This window comes from Scyliorhinus canicula, chromosome 3 (assembly GCF_902713615.1).
Source record: "Scyliorhinus canicula chromosome 3, sScyCan1.1, whole genome shotgun sequence".
Lineage (NCBI taxonomy): Eukaryota > Metazoa > Chordata > Chondrichthyes > Carcharhiniformes > Scyliorhinidae > Scyliorhinus > Scyliorhinus canicula.
In genome coordinates, this window is record NC_052148.1 from 196,282,164 (window position 1) to 196,304,825 (window position 22,662).

At 45.7% G+C, this 22,662-nt stretch overlaps 1 protein-coding gene across 2 annotated transcripts in view; it reads left to right on the plus strand.

Moving 5' to 3' along the window:
- The window catches only part of arhgap10 (Rho GTPase activating protein 10), a 263,126-nt gene that overhangs the window by 115,093 nt on the left and 125,371 nt on the right, over positions 1-22,662 (plus strand). For both annotated transcript variants that reach the window (XM_038791966.1, XM_038791965.1), the window contains exons 4-5: positions 2,908-2,979; positions 7,968-8,069. In XM_038791966.1, the coding sequence (XP_038647894.1) occupies positions 2,908-2,979; positions 7,968-8,069 (174 nt within the window). The remainder of the gene's footprint in view (positions 1-2,907; positions 2,980-7,967; positions 8,070-22,662) is intronic.

A 22,662-nucleotide genomic window follows, 5' to 3' on the forward strand; every position in this document is an offset into this window, starting at 1 on the left:
TTTCTCTGTCTCTGATGTGCACTTGCTTTCGAAGGAGGCACACCATTTTTTATTTGGCTGAGTTTATTGTTGGAGATACTGGGTGAATTTCTCCCAGGGCCCAAAGCCGATATCAAATCACTTGCGTGAAGCCTTCAGAATGTCCCTTTCTTTGACTGCCAAAGGAATGCACCCCAGATCTGAGCTCTCTATAGAAGAGCCACTTTGTCTAGTGAGTGCCAGACATTCTGACTACATAACTAGCCCATTTCTGATATGAGTGTCTCAATATGGTGTGGATACCTGCCATGCCAGCTTGGACAAGCACTCAAGGGTGTCAATTTTTGCATGTGTCTCAACGTCAATACATACATTGTTATGGGCCAGAGTTTAGAAACTTCAAAGTATATTTTGAAGTCCACCTGACCTACAACCTTTGTGTTGAATTTGGCTAGGATGTGCACAAGAGCCTTCCCTTCAGGTGTGATTCATCAGTCTTCCCAGACACCTTAATCAAAACAAGCTTTATTCTAAGAACTTAGTTAACATATATATCTATAAACACAGAGCAAGATTTTTATCAATTATAACCATAAAGAAAACACCTTGATGAGTTCCCCCTTAACTGTTCCAATTCAAAATCAAAATGCACTAAAGCATCAACCTCTATTCAAAGGTGTGGCTCAGTACACTGTATTCTCACTTGACTAAAACTGGTCTTGGTCCCTGTGATTCTGATCCGGTTTTCAACCAGCAGATTCAAATTCCTTCCGGAAAGCAATTATATCGCCAAAGCCACTATCAAGGTGATTATAACTGGAACAGATATTTCAAATTAAAATAGAGAAAGACAGAGAACACTTCTTTATCCTCGAGTCCACAACCTTTTTTAAAGGGACACTCGCATGACTATATAGGGCTGGAGATGGGCTTTCCTGGAGCAGGCTGCTGCATTACTTCAGTTTTCTTCGTGCTGATTGTAAGGGCAAAGTTGTCACATGCATTGGTGACTCAGGCTACAGTATATTGCATGTCCAGCTCTGAACTAGCAGCCAGTGCACAGTCATCAGCAAACAGGAATTTGCTAAATATATCCTTGGACACTTTGATCTTTGCTTGAAATTGTCTCAAATTGAGCAGCTTCCCATCCATGTGATATCTGGGCTCAATGCCAGGGCCACCATCTTGGAAAGCATCAGAGCATGTGGTGGAGAAAATCTTGCTGGGGAGGGTTGGTGTGAACATATTGGCAGCATTGACCTGTAGGCACCGAGGCTTGGTGATGAACCAGTTGTAGACAGATTTCAGAGCATTGTTGAATCCCTTCTGTTCATTGTGGTCTGTAGATGACTCAGTTCAAAGGGCAATCGGGGTTGGACAATAAATGTTGGCCCACCCAATGATGCCCACATCCAATGAATGGATAAATGAAAGGTTTGGCTGCTTTCTGATTCTGCCAACTGTCATGCATCTCTCTAAACTTGCAATGGACAGTCCTGTGGATGTTTCGGCAAGCATTGTCCTTGGTTAATGACTTGTCACTGAGGTAGAGGCAATGTTTCTCCTCCACTGATATAGTGTTACCCCCTGATTACATCGGCCACACCCACTGGACCACCTTCTTGCACCACCCCTCACCGAATCAGACAGCCGTCATTACCCTCCTGATCGGCCCCTCTCTGCCACCCAAACCTGCCGACTACCCACCCGCACCCACACTGATCACGCCTCTGGATACCAGGCGTTAGAAGTGGTTTTAAGAGGGGAATAGCATCGCTTCTCTCTTTAAATTTATTGTCCATTGGCTCTTGTCTTGACAAGATTATGATGAGTGCCATATGTTAATGAATTATGCAACTTCAAAGTGCGCCTAATATTTAAAAAACTGGCGACCCAATTGAAGCTGCAGGTTTCTGAAAATTATTTTGGTGAAGCATAATTTTGTCATAAACTTCAATGTGCAGTAAAGCTGCCAGATACAGAGTCTTAAGTTATAAAGTTGTGGATATGTTACGAATCCTGAAATGCATCCTCAAATGAATTTAAGACGCAGAGAGAAAACATTTGCATCATTCTGACATTCAATTCAGTTTTTAAAAAAAAAATTCCAATTTAGCATGGCCAATCACCCTACCCTGCACATCTTTGGGTTGTGGGGTGAGACCCACGCAGACACGGGGAGAATGTGCAAACTCCACACGGACAGTGATCCGGGGTTGGGATCGAACTTGGGTACTCGGTGCCACGAGGCAGCAATGCTAACCATGCCTCCCCCTAAAATTCAATTCACAATCCTATTTAAGTTTTTAAAGTATTTTATATTAAGTATTTTATGCGTTGTATTTTAACATTTTCAATCCTAGTGATGTTTCTTGGGTTAAGCTCATACACAATTTATAGGCTTTTTGTTCATCGAACATTTGGAGAAATGGGAGAAATATCAAGTTTCCTGGGGACACGAATGGATGCTGGTATAGTTATGTGACGTTGCCTTAAACTACCATTATAGATAAACATTTCATAAGAATCTGTATTATAATATAATAATCTTTATTGTCACAAGTTGGCTTACATTAACACTGCAATGAAGTTACTGTGAAAAGCCCCTAGTCGCCACATTCCGGCGCCTGTTCAGGTACACAGAGGGAGAGTTCAGGGTATCTAATTCACCTAATAGCACGTCTTTCGGGACTTGGAGGAAACCGGAGCACCCGGAGGAAACGCACGCAGACACAGGGAGAACGTGCAGACTCCGCACAGACAGTGACTAAGCCAGAATCGAACCTGGGATCCTGGAGTTGTGAAGCAATAGTGCTAACCACTGTGCTACTGTGCCGCCCGGTATTAAAGTTGGAATGCAATGCATGCTTTTTTTTTTCATGTTGGAACAGAAATGCTCCTTGTATGAATGTTAACATTTTCTTTCAGATGCTTAACATCCGTGAAACATTTATTAAACCACTGGAGAAATTCCGAAAGGATGTGATTGGAGCAGCGAAGGTAACGATTCCATGAAGAATAATGTAGTACCATAAAGTCTAGTTCTCAAAACTTCACATTTATCTGTGTGTGTCGACTTTGGGTTAAAAAGGAACTGTAAATTCTGCAAATTCGGTCAGTTCAATTAAAAGGTACATAATAATTACTTCCATTTATATAGGACCTTTTAAAATGCTCAAACGGTTCAGGAGATACCGGGGCACGTGCTGCAAAGCTTGTTCCAAGAGCGGTTTTAAAAAAAATTATTCAGCATTTTTGATAATTAGGTAACAAAACAGTAAAATTAATTAAAACAACAGTAGCCCCGCCCCCTAACAGCAGGTGGTGACCAGCTCTTCAAAGTACAAAATAAATGGCTGCCATATTTTGTCGAACCCCTCAATAGCCCCCCTCATGGTGTGCTTGACTTTCTCGAGGTGTAATAACTCCATGAGATCCCCCAGCCTCTCTGAGGTACTGGGCGGAGAAGCTGATCTCCAATCCAACAGAACTTGCTTGAGAACAATCAGCGAGGCGAAGGCCAGAAGATCGGCCCCCGCTCTAGTCTGCAGTTCCAGCAGGTCTGACACTCCAACTGTGGTCCCTAGAGGACAAGGCTCCAACTCCATTTGCAGAATTGCCGACATGGGGCAAAGAAGGAGACCCAGGGTCTCACAAGCTGAGGACATGACCGGAACAAGTGCAAATGGTTGGTCAGGCCCCTCTCACAATGCTCACACTCCCACTCTCACAAACAACCTACTCATCTTAGACCTGGTTAAGTGCGCCCTGTGCACCACCTTCAACTGTATTAGCCCAAGTCTTCCACATAAAGATGTGGCATTCATCTTCCGCAGCCCCTCACACCACACCCCAGCATCCAATTCTGCCCCCAACTCTTCCTCCCACTTGGTCTTCGCCACCTCCAGCAATGCCATAACCTCTGCCAGGATCCTCCCATAAATCCCAAAGTACTCTCCTCCTCCCTTTAAGGAACAAAACCCATTCCAACATCGATGATGACGGCTCTACTGGGAATGTTGAGATTATCTTCCTTGCGAAATTGCAAACCTGAAAATACCTGCAAGTTTCTGACTGCGAGAATCCGAATTTTTCCCACAACTCCAAGCTTGCAAATTGCTTCTCCAAAATAGAATCCATCATTACTTCCACTCCTTGTCTTCCCACCATCTAAATTTGGCATCTAACCTTGATGACCCAAACATATGGTACGCACAATCGGTGCCCCTAAGACTGCCCCTAATTTAAAGAGCTGCTGAAACTGCCTCCATATTTCAATGTGGAGACCACCACCAGGTTACCCAAATACTTTCCTGGGAAGAATGGAAGCAAGACCTCGTTCTCCCGTATTACATAGATTTCATAGAATTTACAGTGCAGAAGGAGGCCATTCAGCCCATCGAGTTTGCACCGGCTCTTGGAAAGAGCTCCCTACCCAAGCCCACACCCGGAGAAAACCCACGCACACACAGGGAGAACGTGCAGACTCCGCACAGACAGTGACCCAAGCCGGGAATAGAACCTGGGACCCTGGAACTGCGAAGCAATTGTGCTAACCACTATGCTACCGTGCTGCCCCATTGCTGAAAATATCTCAAAATCATGTTGTTTGTGGAGACACTAACCATAGGCCCATAGGCGCCTTGTAGAGTAACCGTACCCATGGCACAAATTTGGGCCTTATCTCAAACCATTCCCCAGCGGCTCCTCCAACCCTTCCGGTCCTCCTCCTCCACTGTTGGACACTCCAAACCCTCCAGAAACTCCTTCATATCCGACTCTTCCCCAAGTGGCTCCGACTTGTACAATTTTTGGTAAAATGCCTCGAATGGCCCATTCACTTTGTCCTGTGCAGACATTAAACACTGGGAGAATGTGCAAACTCCACACAGACAGTGACCCAGAGCCGGGATCGAACCTAGGACCTCGGCACCATGTGGCTGCAGGGCCAACCCACTGCGCCACTGTGCTGCCCTTCGAGCGCTTCAATTGACGCACCACCTTATAAATCAAACTGCATCTGCAATTTGTTCCCTGCTGGCCAAGAGCTCTGGAGTGCGATACACTGATTATTTGCCATCTACCTCCAAAATTTCATCCACCAATCATTGGCATTCCTCCCTTCTCTTCCTGTCTACCTTACCTTGCACCATATGCAAGATTATCTCTTCTCTCACCACCACTTTTAAGGCCTCCCACAACACCGACGGCAAAGCCTCCCCATTCTCATTAAATCCCACATATTGGTAAATCAACCCCTCCCCCATCCAAGTTCAGTGCCCATGTCTTACACCTGACTTATCCAGCCCTTGTGGAGCTTTAACTGGTTCTTCATGGGCAAGTGAGTCTCCTGCAATGGCACTACGTTGGTGTTCAAGTGAGTGAAAGCTCTTGCCCATTTGACTGGATCCCCCAACCCCTGCACATTCCATGTCATCAATTGTATTGGGGTCTCTCACTGCCCCGACCCCTTCAAGTCAGCCATTTCCAACGTGAGGGTTTACCCCCTCCCCCACCAAACTCCTGAAACAGGAGCCTACTCAAGGTGGCACCCACCTACCCAACAGATGGGATGTGGAACAGACCCAAGTCACCGCAAGCAAAATACCGTTCCCCCCCCAATCCTAGAAACCCTGCGACAACTTCCTCTTGAAACAGTCCCTCCTTGAACTATCCCCATCAAAGAGAGGTTTTTAGGAGAGTCTTGAAGGGGAGCGAGGGGGGAAAGATTTAGAGAAGGTATTCCAGGCTTAGGGGGTATCTGAGGACATGGCCACCAATGGTGAGGTGATGAAAATCAGGAATATGCAAGGGAGCAGAATTGGAAGAGCGAGGGACAGTAGAGTTTGAGATGAGGAGAGAGCTGTGTCTTTTAATTATGGATAAATTTCCAGGGTAAATGTTATAATGACCATTTCCTTGAGTTGTTTATGTTGTTTGGCATTGAGGCCCTGATATTTCGCTGGGATTCTCTTGGTCTTTTGCTGTTTCTTTGATGAGAGACCTGTGGAAAGCACTGAGAAATAACGCAAACTGTGGATTGTTCTGTTTCCTGAAGGTTTTATTGGTTTTACAGTTGAGCTGTATCGTCAAAGGTGCTGTCTTTATGAAAAGAGTATTTTTTGTTCATTTTCTATTTGTGAGCTTCACTGTCCAGTCCAGCATTTGTTACCAATCCCTAATTGGCCTGAAAAGGTGTTGGTGAGCCTTCTTCTTGACCCACTGCAATTTATTATTGTAGGTTTACCCACAACTCTATTAGGAGAGGGATGCCCAGATGCTGTCCCAACAACAGTGAAGGAAGGGCAATATAGGTCCCAAGTCAGGATGGTGTGGGGCTCGGAGGAGAAGTTGCAGGTGGTGGTATTCCCGTGCATCTGCCTCTGTTTTTCTAGCTGGTAGATGTTGTCAGTTTAGAAGAAGCTGTCGGAGGAGCCTTGCTGAGTTACTGTAATAACTCTTGTAGATGGTATGTTACTGCCATGGTGTGCCAGTATTAGAGGGAGTAAATGTTGGAGGTAAGGTGCTGATCAAGCAGGCTGTCTGTCCTGGATGGTGTGAGTGTTGTTGGACTTGCACTTGTCGAGGCAATTAGAGAATGTTCCATCACATTCTTGATCGGCGCCTTGATAGATGCTGGACAAGCTTTGAGGATATGATGTATACATTTTGGTTTTGGGAAGAAGAACTAAAAACACTTTCTTCATAATGTTGACAAACAAGTTTATGATGACCGAGATCTGTATGATCTTTTATGTTAATTTGGAATTTTATAATGAAAATAGTGCCCCTTTAATTTGTTTATAAATAAGATAAAAAGTTGCAATTCTCTTTTCTACATAGCAATTTCTGTCAGGTAGTCCATCTGATATTTGGAAAAGAGGACTCTCCGTTAATCTTTGCAACCAAATTTGATTCATTTCACATTTTGAAAGAAAGATGTTTCCATTGATCGGAATAAGAGACTTCAGTCTGCACCAAGGAGTTGCAATCTAGTGTAGCAAATAGACTGAGTATAATTTGTCTGACATCCAAATAGCGATGTCAGTGTACAGGCAGTTTGGAAATGCTTGAATGCTTGCTCATTTGGACACATCACAAGATTATCTGAAAATTGACCTTCTATCCTCTTCACAATCAAATACCAGCAGCGTTCTTCCAGCACCGTTTTAGTTTGGACGTCAGCTAAAATATTTTGATGCAATATCAGAGGAGATGGTGGTGTATTGGTAATATCACTGAACTAGTAATCCACAGGCCCAGACTAATATCCTGAGGACATGGATTAAAATCCCACCACGGCAGTTGGTGAAAATAAATTAATAAATCTGGAATATAATGTTAGTCTCAGTGATGGTGACCATGAAACTATCATTGATTGTCATAAAAACCCATCTGGTTCACGAATATCCTTGAGGGAAGGAAATCTGCCATCCTTACCCTGGCCTGGCCTACACGTGACTCCAGACTCTAAGCCAGGGGTGGGCAAACTACGGCCCGCGGGCCGCATGCGGCCCGCCAAAGGTCTTTATGTGGCCCACCAAGTCATTAAAAAATTTTTTTTTTTTTTTTAAATAATTTTTTTTTTTTTTTCAAGGTTAATGGGGGGGGGGGGGGTGCTGTTGGATTACTTACTGGTATAGGGTGGATACGTTGACTTGAGTAGGGTGATCATTGCTCGGCACAACATCGAGGGCCGAAGGGCCTGTTCTGTGCTGTACGGTTCTATGTTCTATATGAGGCGCCCAGAATCATAACCGGGTGAAGTAATTATTTTACTTAATATACTATGCGGCCCTTTAAAATTGTGAATTTCTGAATGTGGCCCTTGCACAGAAAAGTTTGCCCACCCCTGCTCTAAGCAATGCGGTTGACTCCCTTAATTCAAGGGCAGTTGGGGATAGGCAATAAATGTTGGCTTTGCCAGTGGCACCAACACCCCGTGAAAGAATCATAAACACTATGCCAATTGTTCTATTTACTTGCAGGAAGAAAAGAAAAAGTATGACAAAGAAACTGAGAAATACAACAGCATATTGGAAAAACATGTCAATTTGTCAGCAAAGAAGAAAGAAGCATTGCTGTTAGAGGTAAATGTTTGAATGCCATTACAAAAATGTTTTAACTTTAACTTCAGAGTTTGGTTGAGATTGAAGTTTCAAATGTTGCCATTTCCTGAAGAAAGGATTTTGGGGCTATGGTTACTTGCACATTTAGGAACAGCGTAATTCTCCAGTGTTCGCTGGTGGCGGGGTTCTCTGGTCCTGCCGGCAGCACACCACCACCCATGGGTTTTCCGGCGGTGTAGAGTGGCTTCAGTGGGAATTCCTGTTGACAGCAGCGGGAGCAGAGAATCCCATCGCCAGCGAATGGCGCGCTGCCTCCTGGCCGCCAAGAAACACCCGGCTGGGAAGACGGAGAATCCCGCCCAACGTGTTTGTGAGTAACAAACTATTCTTCAGCTGTGCATCTGAGATGCAGTTTGCATGACCATTGGCAGGTGTTTTGAACAATTACCACAGCATAAAACACATTCATGGAATGTCATATTTGCAGCAATAGAACAATGTCTTCAGTTAAGAACATATAGTCCGGGGGGCATCATGCGATGTGAGTTTTCACGAGCCCTGGCTCTGCTCATCTTGTAATTCATTACTGCACATTTAACGTATGTCTTTTCTTGGGATATATGTCTTGCGCTATACCCCTCGAGTATCCTGCTTGGTGTTTTGCGAAGAGCTGCCGAGATAAATTGTAGAAAATCCTTGTTTGACGCTGGCGGTCGGAGTGGCCTTGAGCAGTGCAGCTCAGCTTGCAATGGTGTTGTTGCTGGTGAGTGGGCTTTCTCCTCGGCGGTGCTGTGTGCATCCGGCTGCTGGCTGCCATTGAGAATGTTCTGGAGGAGGATCTCGGCTCAGTTGTGCAGCTCTTTAGAACTCACTTTCAAGATTTCCGAGGTATTCTTGGAAAAATATCATAGAATTCATAGAATTTACAGTGCAGAAGGAGGCCATTCGGCCCATCGAGTCTGCACCGGCTCTTGGAAAGAGCACCCTACCCAAGGTCAACACCTCCACCTTATCCCCATAACCCAGTAACCCCACCCAACACTAAGGGCAATTTTGGACACTAAGGGCAATTTAGCTTGGCCAATCCACCTAACCTGCACATCTTTGGACTGTGGGAGGAAACCGGAACACCCGGAGGAAACCCACGCACACAGGGGGAGGATGTGCAGACTCGACACAGACAGTGACCCAAGCCGGAATCGAACCTGGGACCCTGGAGCTGTGAAGCAATTGTGCTATCCACAAGGCTACCGTGCTGGAGGCTCCTGAGTGAGTTCTTGCAATCGGGTGAGAATTTTCCCTGGTAAGTGTCTGCCTTTTGAGACGTAGAGATTCTGCTGCATGGCGTGTCGTTTATCCTGTTGGGTTTGGGAGGCAGGGACCGGGCAACGTGAAAGTGGTCCCTGGCGAGAAGTGGGAGGCAAGTTCCCGATTTGAGTTTGAAGATTACCATGTTTTAGTAGTCTGGATTTGGAGGCTGGGTGCATCAGCTTAGGCGGAGCACAGAATGTCCGATTTTCAAGGCCTGGGGTCGATAACTAACCGCACATTATCCTGGGCTGTGGGTCACTTGAGTGCTGGAGCGGTAGCACGGTGAAAGTGAAGGTGCTTCTTTAATTGGAATCCTTGAGCAATCTGGTGCAGTGTTGAACATAGAACACTACAGCGCAGTTCAGGCCCTTCGGCCCTTGATGTTGCGCCGACCTGTGAAACCCCTCTAAAGCCCATCTACACTATTCCCTTATCATCCATATGTCTATCCACTGACCATTTGAATTCCCTTAGTGTTGGCGAGTCCACTACTGTTGCAGGCAGGGCATTCCACGCCCTTACTACTCTGAGTAAAGAATCTACCTCTGACATCTGTCATATATCTATCTCCCCTCAATTTACAGCTATGTCCCCTCATGCTAGACATCACCATCCGAGGAAAAAGGCTCTCACTGTCCACCCTATCTAATCCTCTGATCATCTTGTATGCCTCAATTAAGTCACCTCTTAACCTTCTTCTCTCTAACGAAAACAACCTCAAGTCCCTCAGCCTTTCCTCATAAGATCTTCCCTCTCCATACCAGGCAACATTCTGGTAAATTTCCTCTGCAGCCTTGGATAAGTGTGAGGTTATTCATTTTGGAAGCAAAAACAGGAAGGCAGATTATTACCTGAATGGTTGTAAATTGGGAGAGGGGAGTGATCAGCGGGACCTGGCTGTCCTTGTGCACCTTTCGCTGAAGGCAAGCATGCAGGTGCAGCAGGCGGTAAAGAGGCTAATGGTATGTTGGCCTTCATTGCACGAGGCTTCGAGTATAGAAGCAGGGATGTGTTGCTGCAATTGTACAGAGCCTTGGTGAGGCCACACTTGGAGTATTGTGTGCAGTTTTGGTCTCCTCCTCTGAGGAAGGATGTTCTTGCTCTCGAGGGAGTGCGGCGAAGGTTTACTAGACTGATTCCAGGAAGGCGGGACTGTCATATGAGGAGAGATTGATGAGGTTGGGATTGTTCTCGCTGGAGTTCAGAAGAATGAGGGGGGGAATCTCATGGAGACTTATAAAATTCTAAGAGGACTAGACCGGGTCGTTGCAGGGAAGATGTTACCAATGATAGGTGTGTCCAGAACCAGGAGTCACAGCCTGAGGGTTTAGGGTAACCCATTTCGGACAGAGATAAGGAGACACTTCTTCACACAAAGAGTGGTGAGCCTGTGGAATTCATTACCACAAGAAGTAGTTGATGCTAAAACTTTGAATATCTTCAACAGGCGGCTGGATATAGCACTTGGGGAGAATAGGATCAAAGGCTATGGGGAGAAAGCAGGATCAGGCTGTTGAGTTGGATGATAAGCCATGATCGTGATGAATGGCGGAGCAGGCTCGAAGGGCCAAAAGGCCTCCTCCTGCTCCTATCTTCTATGTATCTATGTATTGTAATAAATCCTGTAACAGCCTCCCCGAACAGGCGCCGGAATGTGGTGATAGGGGCTTTTCACAGTAACTTCATTTGAAGCCTACTCGTGACAATAAGCGATTTCCATTGGGGAAAAAAAAACAATTATGGCTCCCAGCTTGGAAGGTTCTCACACGCATATATGTCTGTTTACAAACATGTTCTCCATGTTTCTCATCAATACTTGATGTTGGCTGAGGGTTGGGGTGGGGTGGGGGGCATGTGGCATAGGAAATGGGCTTAATGAATGCAGGATGGCCTGGCCATCCTGTCACTCCCAAGATGGTGTGTTGTGTTCCTGAACTACTCTGCTAGCCTGCTCCCTCTGAATCATCCTGTACTGCCATGACACTGTGCAGCTGTGAAGGTCCTGCTCACCCTGAGAGATGTATGAGGAAAAATGTATGAGGAAAAACATTGCACTTTTGCAGTTTCTACTCTTTTATTAAAAGAAAATCAAATCTTTCCTTTCCCGTGGTGTTTGGAGTTCTATCCATGGCTGCTGGTTACCCTGTTTATAACTAGACCGTGAATATTAATGAGCTTCTTGATCATGGAAAACATTGCCGGTGAAGCTACTATGTACTCCAAATGGACAATGGCAGCAGGAGGCTGAAACTGTAAACTTATGGAGTGCATACAACGAATTTGAAAATAAATAAAGGTGCTTCCAGTATATTAATAGGATAAAATTCAGGCGTTTGGCAGTGCCAACTTTGTTTCAGAATTTAAAAAAACATTCTGATGAAAGTACTCACAGTTTTAGTTCTGGAAAAGTGCAGGAGTAATTTATTTTGTAGAAATCTCCTCGTTTACAGTTTTATTTATTGTGTCTTTTGTGTTGCAATTTTATTTATGTCTTTTATGTTGTTAAAAGATCAATATTAAAACTGTTTACACTGAAGCCTTCAACGGCAATGTTTCTGCTAGCAGTTCTCCCAGTGCATCATTGAGAATCACAGTTTACCTAAAATAGGTAGATATGATGCTTTAACTAAATAGACAGGAAAATATTTAATTAATTTATTAAGTTTAATGTGAATCCTGGCATCACTTTCTCCACTTGTGCTTAAAAGCTTAATTGGTTCAACCAATGACGGCATGGTGGCAGAGTGGGTGGCACTACTGCCTCACAGTGCCAGGGACCTGGGTTCAAGTCCATCTTGCGTGACTGTCTGTGTGGAGTTTGCACTTTCTCTCCATGTCTGCGTGGGTTTCTGCCGGGTGCTCCGGTTTCCCCCCACAGCCCAAAGATGTGTAGGTTGGGTGGTGTTACGGGGGTAGGGCGGGAGTGTGGGCCGAGTGGTGTGGAGTGCTCTTTCAGAGGGCTTGTGCAGACTCAATAGGCAGAATGGCCTCCTTCTGCACTGTAGGAATTCTGTGAACCCAAAATAGTGCAAACTAAGACTGTTGCTTCTCAAATTTCAAACCAATGATTTCTTGACCACTATCAATCCCACTTTGGACACCAGTCTGTAAAATTATTGGATTAGGAGCCATAATCCCTCGTAGACGACCAAGAATTCATAAGTAATTTTAAGGTTTATCAAGAAGCAATAGTTAGGTTTCATGCATTAGATAAAGAGACAGGAAAAGTATATAACCCGTAACATTTGAGAGCGGTTCACTGATCTCTGAGGACAAACGGATGTTTAATGCCTGACTAGGGCTTCCCCCTGTAATAACCAATCACAGCAGTCTGGGATCTCATATCAGTCTTGAAATCTTTACAGCGCAGAAGCAGGCCATTCAGCCCATCGAGTCTACACCGGGTGCGGAATTCTCTGCACATTTGGGGGCTAGGCCCGCGCCGGAGTGGTTGGCGCCATGCCAACTGGTGGCAAAGCCGGCACCAACGGCCTTTGACGCCCGCCATCGGGGCTGGCCGAAAGGCCTTCGCCGGTTCGCGCATGCTCCGGTGCGTCAGAGGCCGTTGATGTCACCACCGGCGCATGCGCGGTAGGGGGGTTCTCTTCCGCCTCTGCCATGGTGGAGGTCGTGGCGGCGGCGGAAGAAAAAGAGTGCCCCCACGGCACTGGCCCGCCCGCCGATCGGTGGGCCCCGCTCTCGCCGCCAATCCCGCCGCCACCAGAGGTGGTTGAAACGACGTCGGCGGGATTGGCCTCTCAGCGGCAGGACTTCGGCCCATCACGGGCCGGAGAATCGCCGCAGGGGGCTCGCCGATCGGCACGGCGCGATTCCCGCCCCGCCAATTCCCAGGTGGTGGAGAATTCCGGCGCGGGCGGGATTTACGTAGGCCCCGGGCAATTCTCCGATCCTGCGGGGGGTCGGAGAATTTCGCCCCGGGTCTCTGAAAGTGCATTGTACCGTATCTCACTCCCCTGCTTTATCCCTGAAAAGGGAAAATGAATGGATTTGGTAGAAGGGGGAAAACATCTCACCCTGCATTAGAGTCAAATGCTATACTACAAGGTCCTAATATCAGCACAACTTGCCAGCAAGGTTGTTTACCTGTTGTAAAAACAGTTCCAAGCCAAAAGAATACAGAAAGGTTTTTTGCTGAAGGTTTAATAATAAACATACGTAAGCAAATTTGGAATTTAAAACAATGTTCTGTGTGCTGACTAATTGTATTGCAGCCTGTATCTGTGACATGGGAGAGAGAACGGCATTAGAATGCTCTCGCCATTAGAGCTGTGAGAGATTTATCAGAGGAAGGTGCTCCTCCAGAGGTTTCTCAGGGGATGTCTCCTCTATGCTTGAATCATGAATGAACTATTGTAACTTGTCCCTGGGTTTCCTGTGGTTAAATGGGAAGAAGTCCATTACAGCATTCCCATAATCTTTCCCATTCTTTCTATTCAGATAGTAATCCAATACCCGTTTGAATACCTCGATCGAACCTGCCTCCATATCCTCTCAGGAAGTTCATTCCAGTTTCTTCGTATCACTTTTATTCCTTTTGCCAATTATTTTGAGTCTGGGCTCTCTGATGTTCTCTTGAGTGAGAACTGTTTCTTGCTATTTACCCTGCCCATATATCCTTCATGATCTCGAATGCCTCTATCTAGTCTCCTCTCAGCCTTCTTTTCTGCAAGGAAAACAGTCCCAAACTTTCTAATCTATCCTCACGTAACTACAGTTCTTTATCCCTGGAATCATTCTTGTGAATTTCCTCTGTACTCTCTCGAATGTTTTCACATCCTTCCTTGAGTATGGTGCCCAGAACTGGATACAGTACTCCAGAGGAAGCTCCAGAGTACTCCAGGCACCTAACAAGTGTCTTATACAATTTCAACATGACACCCTTATCCATGTACTCAATGCCCCTATTAATAAAGCCTAAGATACAATATGCTTTATCAATTGATCTCTCAACATGCTCTACCATCTTCAATGACTTGTGTATATATACACCGAGGTCCTGTTTCTGTACCTCCTTTTAGGGTTTATTTTATTTTATACTGTCTCTCTGTATTCTTCCTGTCAAATGAATCATCTCCGACTTCTCTGCATTAAAATTCACTTGCAACTTGTCTTGCCAATCCACCAGAATGTCCATGCCCTTTTGAAGTTAAAGACTATCCTCAGCACAGATGACAACATTGCCAATCTTCGTATCATCTGCAAATTTTCAAATCATGCCCCGAACACTACAGCCTAGGCCATTTCTATCAGGAATAGCAAGGGTTCCAATGCTGACCCGTGGGGAACTCCACTACAAATCTTCTTCCAATTGTGGCGGCACGGTAGAGCAGTGGTTAGCACTGCTGCCTAAGGCGTTGAGGACCCGGGTTTGACCCCGGCCCCAGGTCACTGTCTGTGTGCAGTTTTCACATTCTCCCCATGTTTGTGTGGGTTTCACCCCCCACAACCCAAGAATGTGCAGGTTGGGAGGATTGGCCACACTAAATTGCCCCTTAATTGGAAAAAGAAAATAATTGGGTACTCGAAATTTATTTTTAAAAATCTTTCTCCAATCTGAAAAACAACGATTTATTATAATCTTTATTGCCACAAGTAGGCTTATATTAACACTGCAAAGAAGTTACTGTGAAAAGTCCCTAGTCACCACACTCCGGCGCCTGTTCGGGTACTCTGAGGGAGAATTCAGAATGTCCTTTTGGGACTTGTGGGAGGAAACTGGAGCACCCGGAGGAAACCCACACAGACACGGGGAGAACGTACAGACTCCGCACATACAGTGACCCAAGCCGGGAATTGAACCTGGGACCCTGGAGGTGTAAAGCAACAGCGCTAACCACTGTGCTACCGGGCTGCCCATTATTCTCTGTTTCCTGTCACTTAGCCAATTTCTAATCCAAGTGTCTACTTTCCCTTTTATTTAATTAACTAGAATGTTGCTAAAACTATATTCCGTGACACGACGTACCAAATGCCTTTTGACAATCCATGTACATCACATCAACAGCATTGCTCCTTTCAACCTTCTCTGTTACCCCTCAAAGCTCTCGAAGTTAGTTACACTTTTGGGTAACGAATCCATGTTGGGTTTTCCTTAATTATCCTGCACTTGTTAAAGTGACCATTGATCTTGTCCTGAGCTTTAATTTCCAGAGGTTACCCTGCCGCTGAAGTCAGACTGACTGGTCTGTAGTTGTCAGCTATATCCTTGCACCTCTTTTTGAACAAGGGTGTAATCTTTGTAATTCTTTAGTCCTCTGGCACCACCCCTGAGTCTAAGGAAGACGGGAAGATTATCACCAGTGCCTCTGCAATTTCCACACTCACTTTCCTCAGCATCCCTGCATGAATCTCATCCAGTCCTGGTACTGTATCAATTTTAAGTAAAGATAGCCTTTATAACATCTCCTCCCGCTCAATTGTAGATTCCTCTCATGTACCAGTTACCTCCTCTCTCATCTCAGCCTGGGTACTATCTTCTTCCGTGTGTTGGTTTATATTTGTTAGACCATTCGGGAAATTCCTACCAACTTGATACTGTAAATTGACGATCTGCAACAGGTGGCATGAGGTGGTTTGAAAACTAATTGAATTTCCCCATGACTGCCTTCACCTAATTGGTATTATCTTTATCTGCTTGGCTGAGTGGTTGAAATTTCTTGGGCCTAATGGCTTAGAAAAAGGTATTTGCGCATTGGTTCTAACCTGCTGCTTCTGCATTGGTCAGTGAGGGAGCTTCTCGATCTGCAATGTCTAAACTAAGTAACATGGTGCCAGCCCCCAGAAATCTTTTCAGGCCCATCCAAAACCGACATCCATCCAACCCTGAAATAGGGCCATCCAGTTTGCTGGTTACCTGTAGACTAAGTGGCTGCAAATTATCTAAAATTATGTAGTACAGGCAGAATATTGTGTCTCGCTGCTTTTTAAACAAATATACAAAACCTAGGGAGAACAGTTTACTGTAAAGGAAATGGGACACAAGTTTTCAATTTGCCCAATTTATTCTATCATTGGTTTTCTTTTTCTTGGCATTCGTGTGTTTCTCAAAATATATTAAGCAGTCCCCGAGGTCACTGGTTTCAAAATTATTTTGCAGTGCTTCAGATATAGTTCTGAGAAAAAGGACTTGTGTTGCTGTGAGAAACCTTTGCGTATGTCGATTGATTATCGTGCAGAAATTCAGTAAGGATAAGGGACAAAAATCACAGCGCTGTTATCTAAACACAGGCCATTGCTTCCATTATTGCTGTGGTAGACAACTACTGCCACAAGAAAGTGATCTGGTTCATCTCATCGCATTTCATTATTCCTGTTTGAATTGGTGGACCAAATACTTCTCTGCTTGTGACCACCTTGCCTGCCTTGAGGTAAAATGGTGCCGGGAGTGAGGTTCCTTCTCTTAATACTTGTAAACCATTTTACTGGTACATCTGATGTTTGGATATTCTGCAATCACCGTCTTAGTTCTGCAGTCAGATTTCGGTTAAGACACAAGAAAACACCTCAGTGCAGCATTTTCACATTCCTTAAGAGTTTGCATGACTTTGAAACAGTCCATCTTAGTGCAAATTGTGCAAAGTTTGTTTGGCTTGAAAATGGAAATAAGGTTTTCTTGAAGACATTTAATTATATCTTGGTTCACTTATAAGCCAGCAATAAGTATGCTATTTCATATATTTTACTTGTTTGACGCAATTCTACTCCAATTTTTCAGTAGGTTATTTTTGTTCCAACAAACAGTTGATGAGAAATGAATATATTTAGCCCAACATTATAATCCTTGTCTTCAGTACAGATGAAGGGATCAAGGATCAACATTGCAATTCTACATAATTTGACATGAAAGATTACCCAATATTATTCACAGGTCAGAATCTATTCAGGTTATTGATAATCTCAAACGTCTGTCAGTAAAGTTTCAGGAAAAATGAGAAAAAGAGCAAGTGGGGCCTAAGATAAACAATAAGGAAGCTAGACTCATTGCACAAAAGGAGACCATTCGGCCCACCATGTTCATGCCAGCTCTCTGCAAGAACCTCTCAGCTACTCCCACTCCCCTGCTTTAGCCTGTAGCCCTACAATTTGTCTCCTTTCAGATAATTATGAAATTGCCTTTCTAAAGCCGTGATTGAAACTGCCTCCACCACACTCTGCAATCCAGGGGCGAAATTCTCCGACCCCCAGCAGGGTCGGAGAATCGCCTGGGGCCGCCGAAAATCCCGTCCCCGCCGTGGCAGAGATTCTCCGCCACCCGGGAAGTGGCAGGGGCGGGAATCTCGGCACTCCGATCGGCGAGGCCCCTGCGGCGATTCTCCGGTCCGCGTTGGGCCGAAGTCCCGCCGCTGGGAGGCCTCTCCCGCCGCCGAGGTTTGAACCACTTCTGGTGGCGGCGGGATCTGCGGCCCGACCGGGCCCCCGGGGTCCTGGGGGGGGGGGCGCGGGGTGATCGGACCACGGGGGGTGCCCCCACGGTGGCCAGGCCTGCGATCGGGGCCTCCCGATCAGGGTGTGGGCCAGTGCCCTGGGGGCACTCTTTCTCCTCCGCCGCCACCATGGCCTCCGCCATGGCGGAAGCGGAAGAGAAACCCACAGCGCGCATGCGCCGGTGGTGACGTCAGCGGCAGCTGGCCGCTGACATCACCGCCGGCGCATGTGCGAACCGGCGAAAGCCTTTCGGCCAGCCCCGCTGCCGGGCAGCGGGCCTGAAAGGCCGCTGGCGCTGGTTTTTGCGCCAGTCGGTGTGGTGCCAACCGCTCCGGCGCGGGGCTAGCCCCCAAAGGTATGGAGAATACCGTACCTTTGGGGAGGCCCGACCCCGGAGTGATTGGCGCCACTCCCCTACGCCGGGACCCACCGTCCCGCCGGGTAAGGGAGAATCCCTCCCGAGATCTGAATGTTCAAAAATGTTTTTCCAAATGTCGCCATTGCATCTTTGCTAATCGGTTTAAATCGGTGTGCTCTCGTTTCGATCCTTCTGCCAATGGGAAAAGTTTCTCCTTTATTCTCTGTCCAGATCACTCATGATTTTGAACACTCCTATAAGTTTCCTTTCAATTTTCTCTTCTAAAGAGAACAGCCCCAAATTTGCCAATATTTCCTCGAAACTGGAGTGTTTCATTCCCAGAATCATGCTCGTAAAACTGTTCTGCTTCCTTGCCAATGCCTTCACATCCTTCTGAAGATGTGGTGCCAAGAATTGGGCACACCACTCCAGTTGAGGTTGGACCATTATAAAGGTTCTCCTTAATAACACTGATTTTGAGCCCCATGAGCCTATTTATAAAATCCAGGATCTGTATGCCTTATTTACCGTTCTCTCAGCCTGTCCTGCAACCTTCAATCATTTCAATTCACCATACATCCCCAGGTCCTGCTTCTCCTGTACTTCTTTTAGAATTATATATTTTATTTTATGCAGATTCTGCTAAGTTTGTAACCAATTCAGGTCTTTGCGGTACGGTCACTGTTGTAGTGCAGTAGTACTGTTACCCAGGAGTTAGAACTGTGTTTAATCCTTCAAACTTTTCCTGGTGTAGTAATCCACGGGAGGCAGGAGTTCCGTCACCACACCAATATTTATTTACAATAACGATATTACAGGAGCAGCTACAAACAGTGCTGCTCGCAGTCCAGTCAACTTAAGACTGGCTCACAAAGCCTACACAGGTGCTTATATGGAGCTATCATTGAGGGAGCTCATACTCCAATTGGCCAACCAATAAAGCCAATTGGAGTTCATTACACCTGGTAACTATCCTGGTAAGAGAGTTGGAATTATCCAAAGTCTCCAACTTTAAATTGGAGTACGGTGAAGGATTCAAGAGGCAGGGTAATTGCCAAACCGAAGTTGAACCTTCCAGAGCAATTCCAATGCAGCCCTTTCCTGGGGACTTCAGAGGTGTCCCCCAATGCATCTTCTGGGGTCCGACCCTCTGGAGATCGGAGGATTTGGCTATTGTTTCCAATTTTAGCCTTAGGTTTTTTTGTCATTGCAATGCAGTATTAATTATTTTTTTTAAGAATGTAGAATCTGCCACTGTTGTTTTTCTTCTCATAACATTTCAGAAGGCTACAGATTTTATTTGCCTTTTTTATTTTTCAGCATCAATCACCCTGTACTTCCGATTTGGCAGTCCTTTAGCCCTATAAATAATTTTAGTTTTCCTCATGGCTTTTTGTTATATTCTTGAAAAAAAGCCCAAGTTTTTTATCCCTAGTGAAATGCAACAGTTTTCCTCAATTACTGTAAAACGTAATCAGGACATATTATTTTAGTGTCACAGTAAAATATAATGGAGCAAATTATGACGTTATATTAAAAGTGCTTTCCAGTTAACAAAGGCCCGAATTTATGTATTTCCTTTTAACATAGAAATTGGTCCCACGGTGCGTCACAAAAATATAGTGTAAAAATAGATTGAAATACAGAGGTCGAGATACAAAGGACGTTCAAAAGCTAGGTCAAAGTGATGGATTATAAGGAGAGCCTTAAAGCAGGAGAGCAAGGTAGTGAAGCAGTGTGATCTTGGGGGAATTTCCAGAATGTGGAATCTGGACAATCAAAAGTACAGCTGTGCTGGAGGTAGTTATACCTATGAAAAAGAGTACTGACAGATTAAAATTTTAAATTAATTCAGTTTCAAAGATCTGAGCTTAATTGATTGATATTTATTTATTGTCACGTACCGAAGTACAGTGAGAAGTATTTTTCTGCGGCCAAGGGAACGTACACTATACGTACCTAGTAGTCAAAAGAATAATCGACAGAGAACATTGACAGTGGTGCATCAACTAATAGTGATTGGTTACAGTGCGGAACAAGGCTAAACAAGAGCAGCATAGGGCGTCGTGAATAGTGTTCTTACAGGGAACAGATCAGTCCAAGGGAGAGTCGTTGAGGAGTCTAGTAACTGGTGAAGAAGCTGTTCCTGTGTCTGGATATGCAGGTCTTCAGACTTCTGTATCTTCTGCCTGATGGAAGGGTCTGGAAGAGGGCAAAGCCTGGGTGTGAGGGGTCTCTGACAATGCTGTCTGCCTTCCTGAGGCAGCGTGAGGTGTATACAGAATCAATATGAGGGTGGCAAGCTTGTGTGATGCATTGGGCTGAGTGCCATCCCAAGCTTAAATGCAGCCTCTCAAAATGTTGTAATGTAGTGCTCTCATCCGTAGAAGTTTGAGAGTCGATGCGGACATGCCAAATTTCTTCAGCTTCCATAGGCAGTAGAGATGTTGTTGGGCGTTCTTGACTGTTGCATCAATGTGAGTGGACCAGGACAGAATGTTTGGAGCTTTGGAGGTTCCTTTGTTTCGTTCTTTGAAGAAAATTTCAGTTTAAAAAATGAGCACTGATGGCATCATAGGAAAGTTCAAATTGGAATAGTTACTTAGTTATAATCAAAACGCAGTTTATTCAGAAGTATGTGTTTTTTTGAATAAACATTTTATTGAGGTATTTTTGGTATTGTAACAACAAAATAAACAATGTACATGAAACTATAAACACAGAGCAAAAGCCGTCTCCCTTCCTTACAGGTCCCACCTTTATTAATCCCCTACTCTAAGCTAAACTAACCCCCCCCCCCCCACTTCTGCTGACGATTAATTTTCCGCGAAGAAGTCGGAACCCTAATATTGATCCTCTCAAGGTGAACTTGATTTTCTCCAAACAGAGAAAGCTAGCCATGTCTGATAGCCAGGTCTCCGACTTCGGGGGCTTTGAGTCCCTCCAAGCTAATAGTATCTGTCTCCGGGCTACCAGGGAAGCAAAGGCCAGAACGTCTGCCTCTTTCCCCTCATGGATTCCCGGGACTTCCGACACCCTGGAAATCGCCACCTCTGGACTCAGTGCCACCCTTATTTTTAACATTGTGGATATGACATCTGCAAACCTCTGCAAAAATCCCCTAAGCTTCAGACAGGTCCAGAACATGTGGACATGGTTCGCTGGTCCTCCTGCACATTTTGCACACCTGTCTTCCACCTCAAAGACTCTGCTCATCCCGGCCACTGTCCTGTGAGCCCAATAAATGACCTTGAGTTGTATCAGGCTGAGCCTGGCACATGTTGCGGACGCGTTGACTACTCAATGCGTCCGCCCATAGACCATCCTCTATCTCACCTCCCAGCTCCTTCTCCCACTTGCGCTCAGCTCCTCGGTCTGTGTCTCCTCTGACCCCATAAGTTCCTTGTAAATGTCAGAGACGCTCCCTTCTCCTACCCACTCTCTGGAAACTACCTTGTCCTGAATCCCCCTTAGCGGTAGAAGCGGGAAGGTTGACACCTGTTTACGTAGGAAGTTCCGCATCTGCAGATGCCTGAATTTGTTTCCCCTTGCCAACCCAAACTTCTCCTCCAGCGCCCACCTGCTCGGAACGCTCCCCTCTATAAACATGTCCTCCATCCTCTCAATCCCTACTCTCCGCCAAATCCGGAACCCCCCATCCATACTTCCAGGGGAAAACCGGTGATTATTACAGATTGGGGACCAGACCGATGCTCCCTCTGCTCCCACATGTCTCCTCCATTGCCCCCAGGCTCTCAGGTCCGCCACCACTACGGTGCTGGTGGAGTACCGTGCCAGTATCATGCATGAAGCTGCCTCCATGTGCTCCCGTGCCGACCCCTCCCCCACCACCAACGTCCTGATCATGGCTATATTCGCTGCCCTGTAATAGTTAATAAAATTTAGCAGCACCAGCCCACCCTCGCCCCGTCTCCGCTCAAGCATTACCTTCCTTACCTGCGGGGTCATGCCTGCCCAAACAAAGCCAGAGATCACTTTGTTGACCCGTTTAAAAAAGGACCGCGGAATAAAGATGGGGAGACACTGAAATACAAACAGGAATCTTGGGAGGAAAGTCATCTTTACCCTCTCAGCCGGTGACAATGGAAAAATTCCAAAAATCGTCTTTCATTTGGTCTACTTGTCAGGCCAGATTTAATTGATGCAGCTGGTCCCATTCCCGTGCCACTTGAATGCCTAGGTACCTCAAGCTTCCTCCTACTAATCTAAACGGCAGCTCCACCAATCGCCTCTCCTGTCCCCTCGCCTGGACCGCAAACATCTCACTTTTCCCCATATTTAGCTTATACCCCGAAAACCAGCCAAATTCCCTGAGAATCCTCATGATTTCTTCCATCCCCTCCAATGGGTCCGATACATACAGAAGCAGGTCGCCTGCATAGAGCGAGATTCTGTGGTCTCTCTCTCTCTCTCTCTCTCTCTCTCTCTCTCTCTCTCTCTCTCCCTCTCTCTCTCTTCCCCCCCCCCCACCCGATCGGC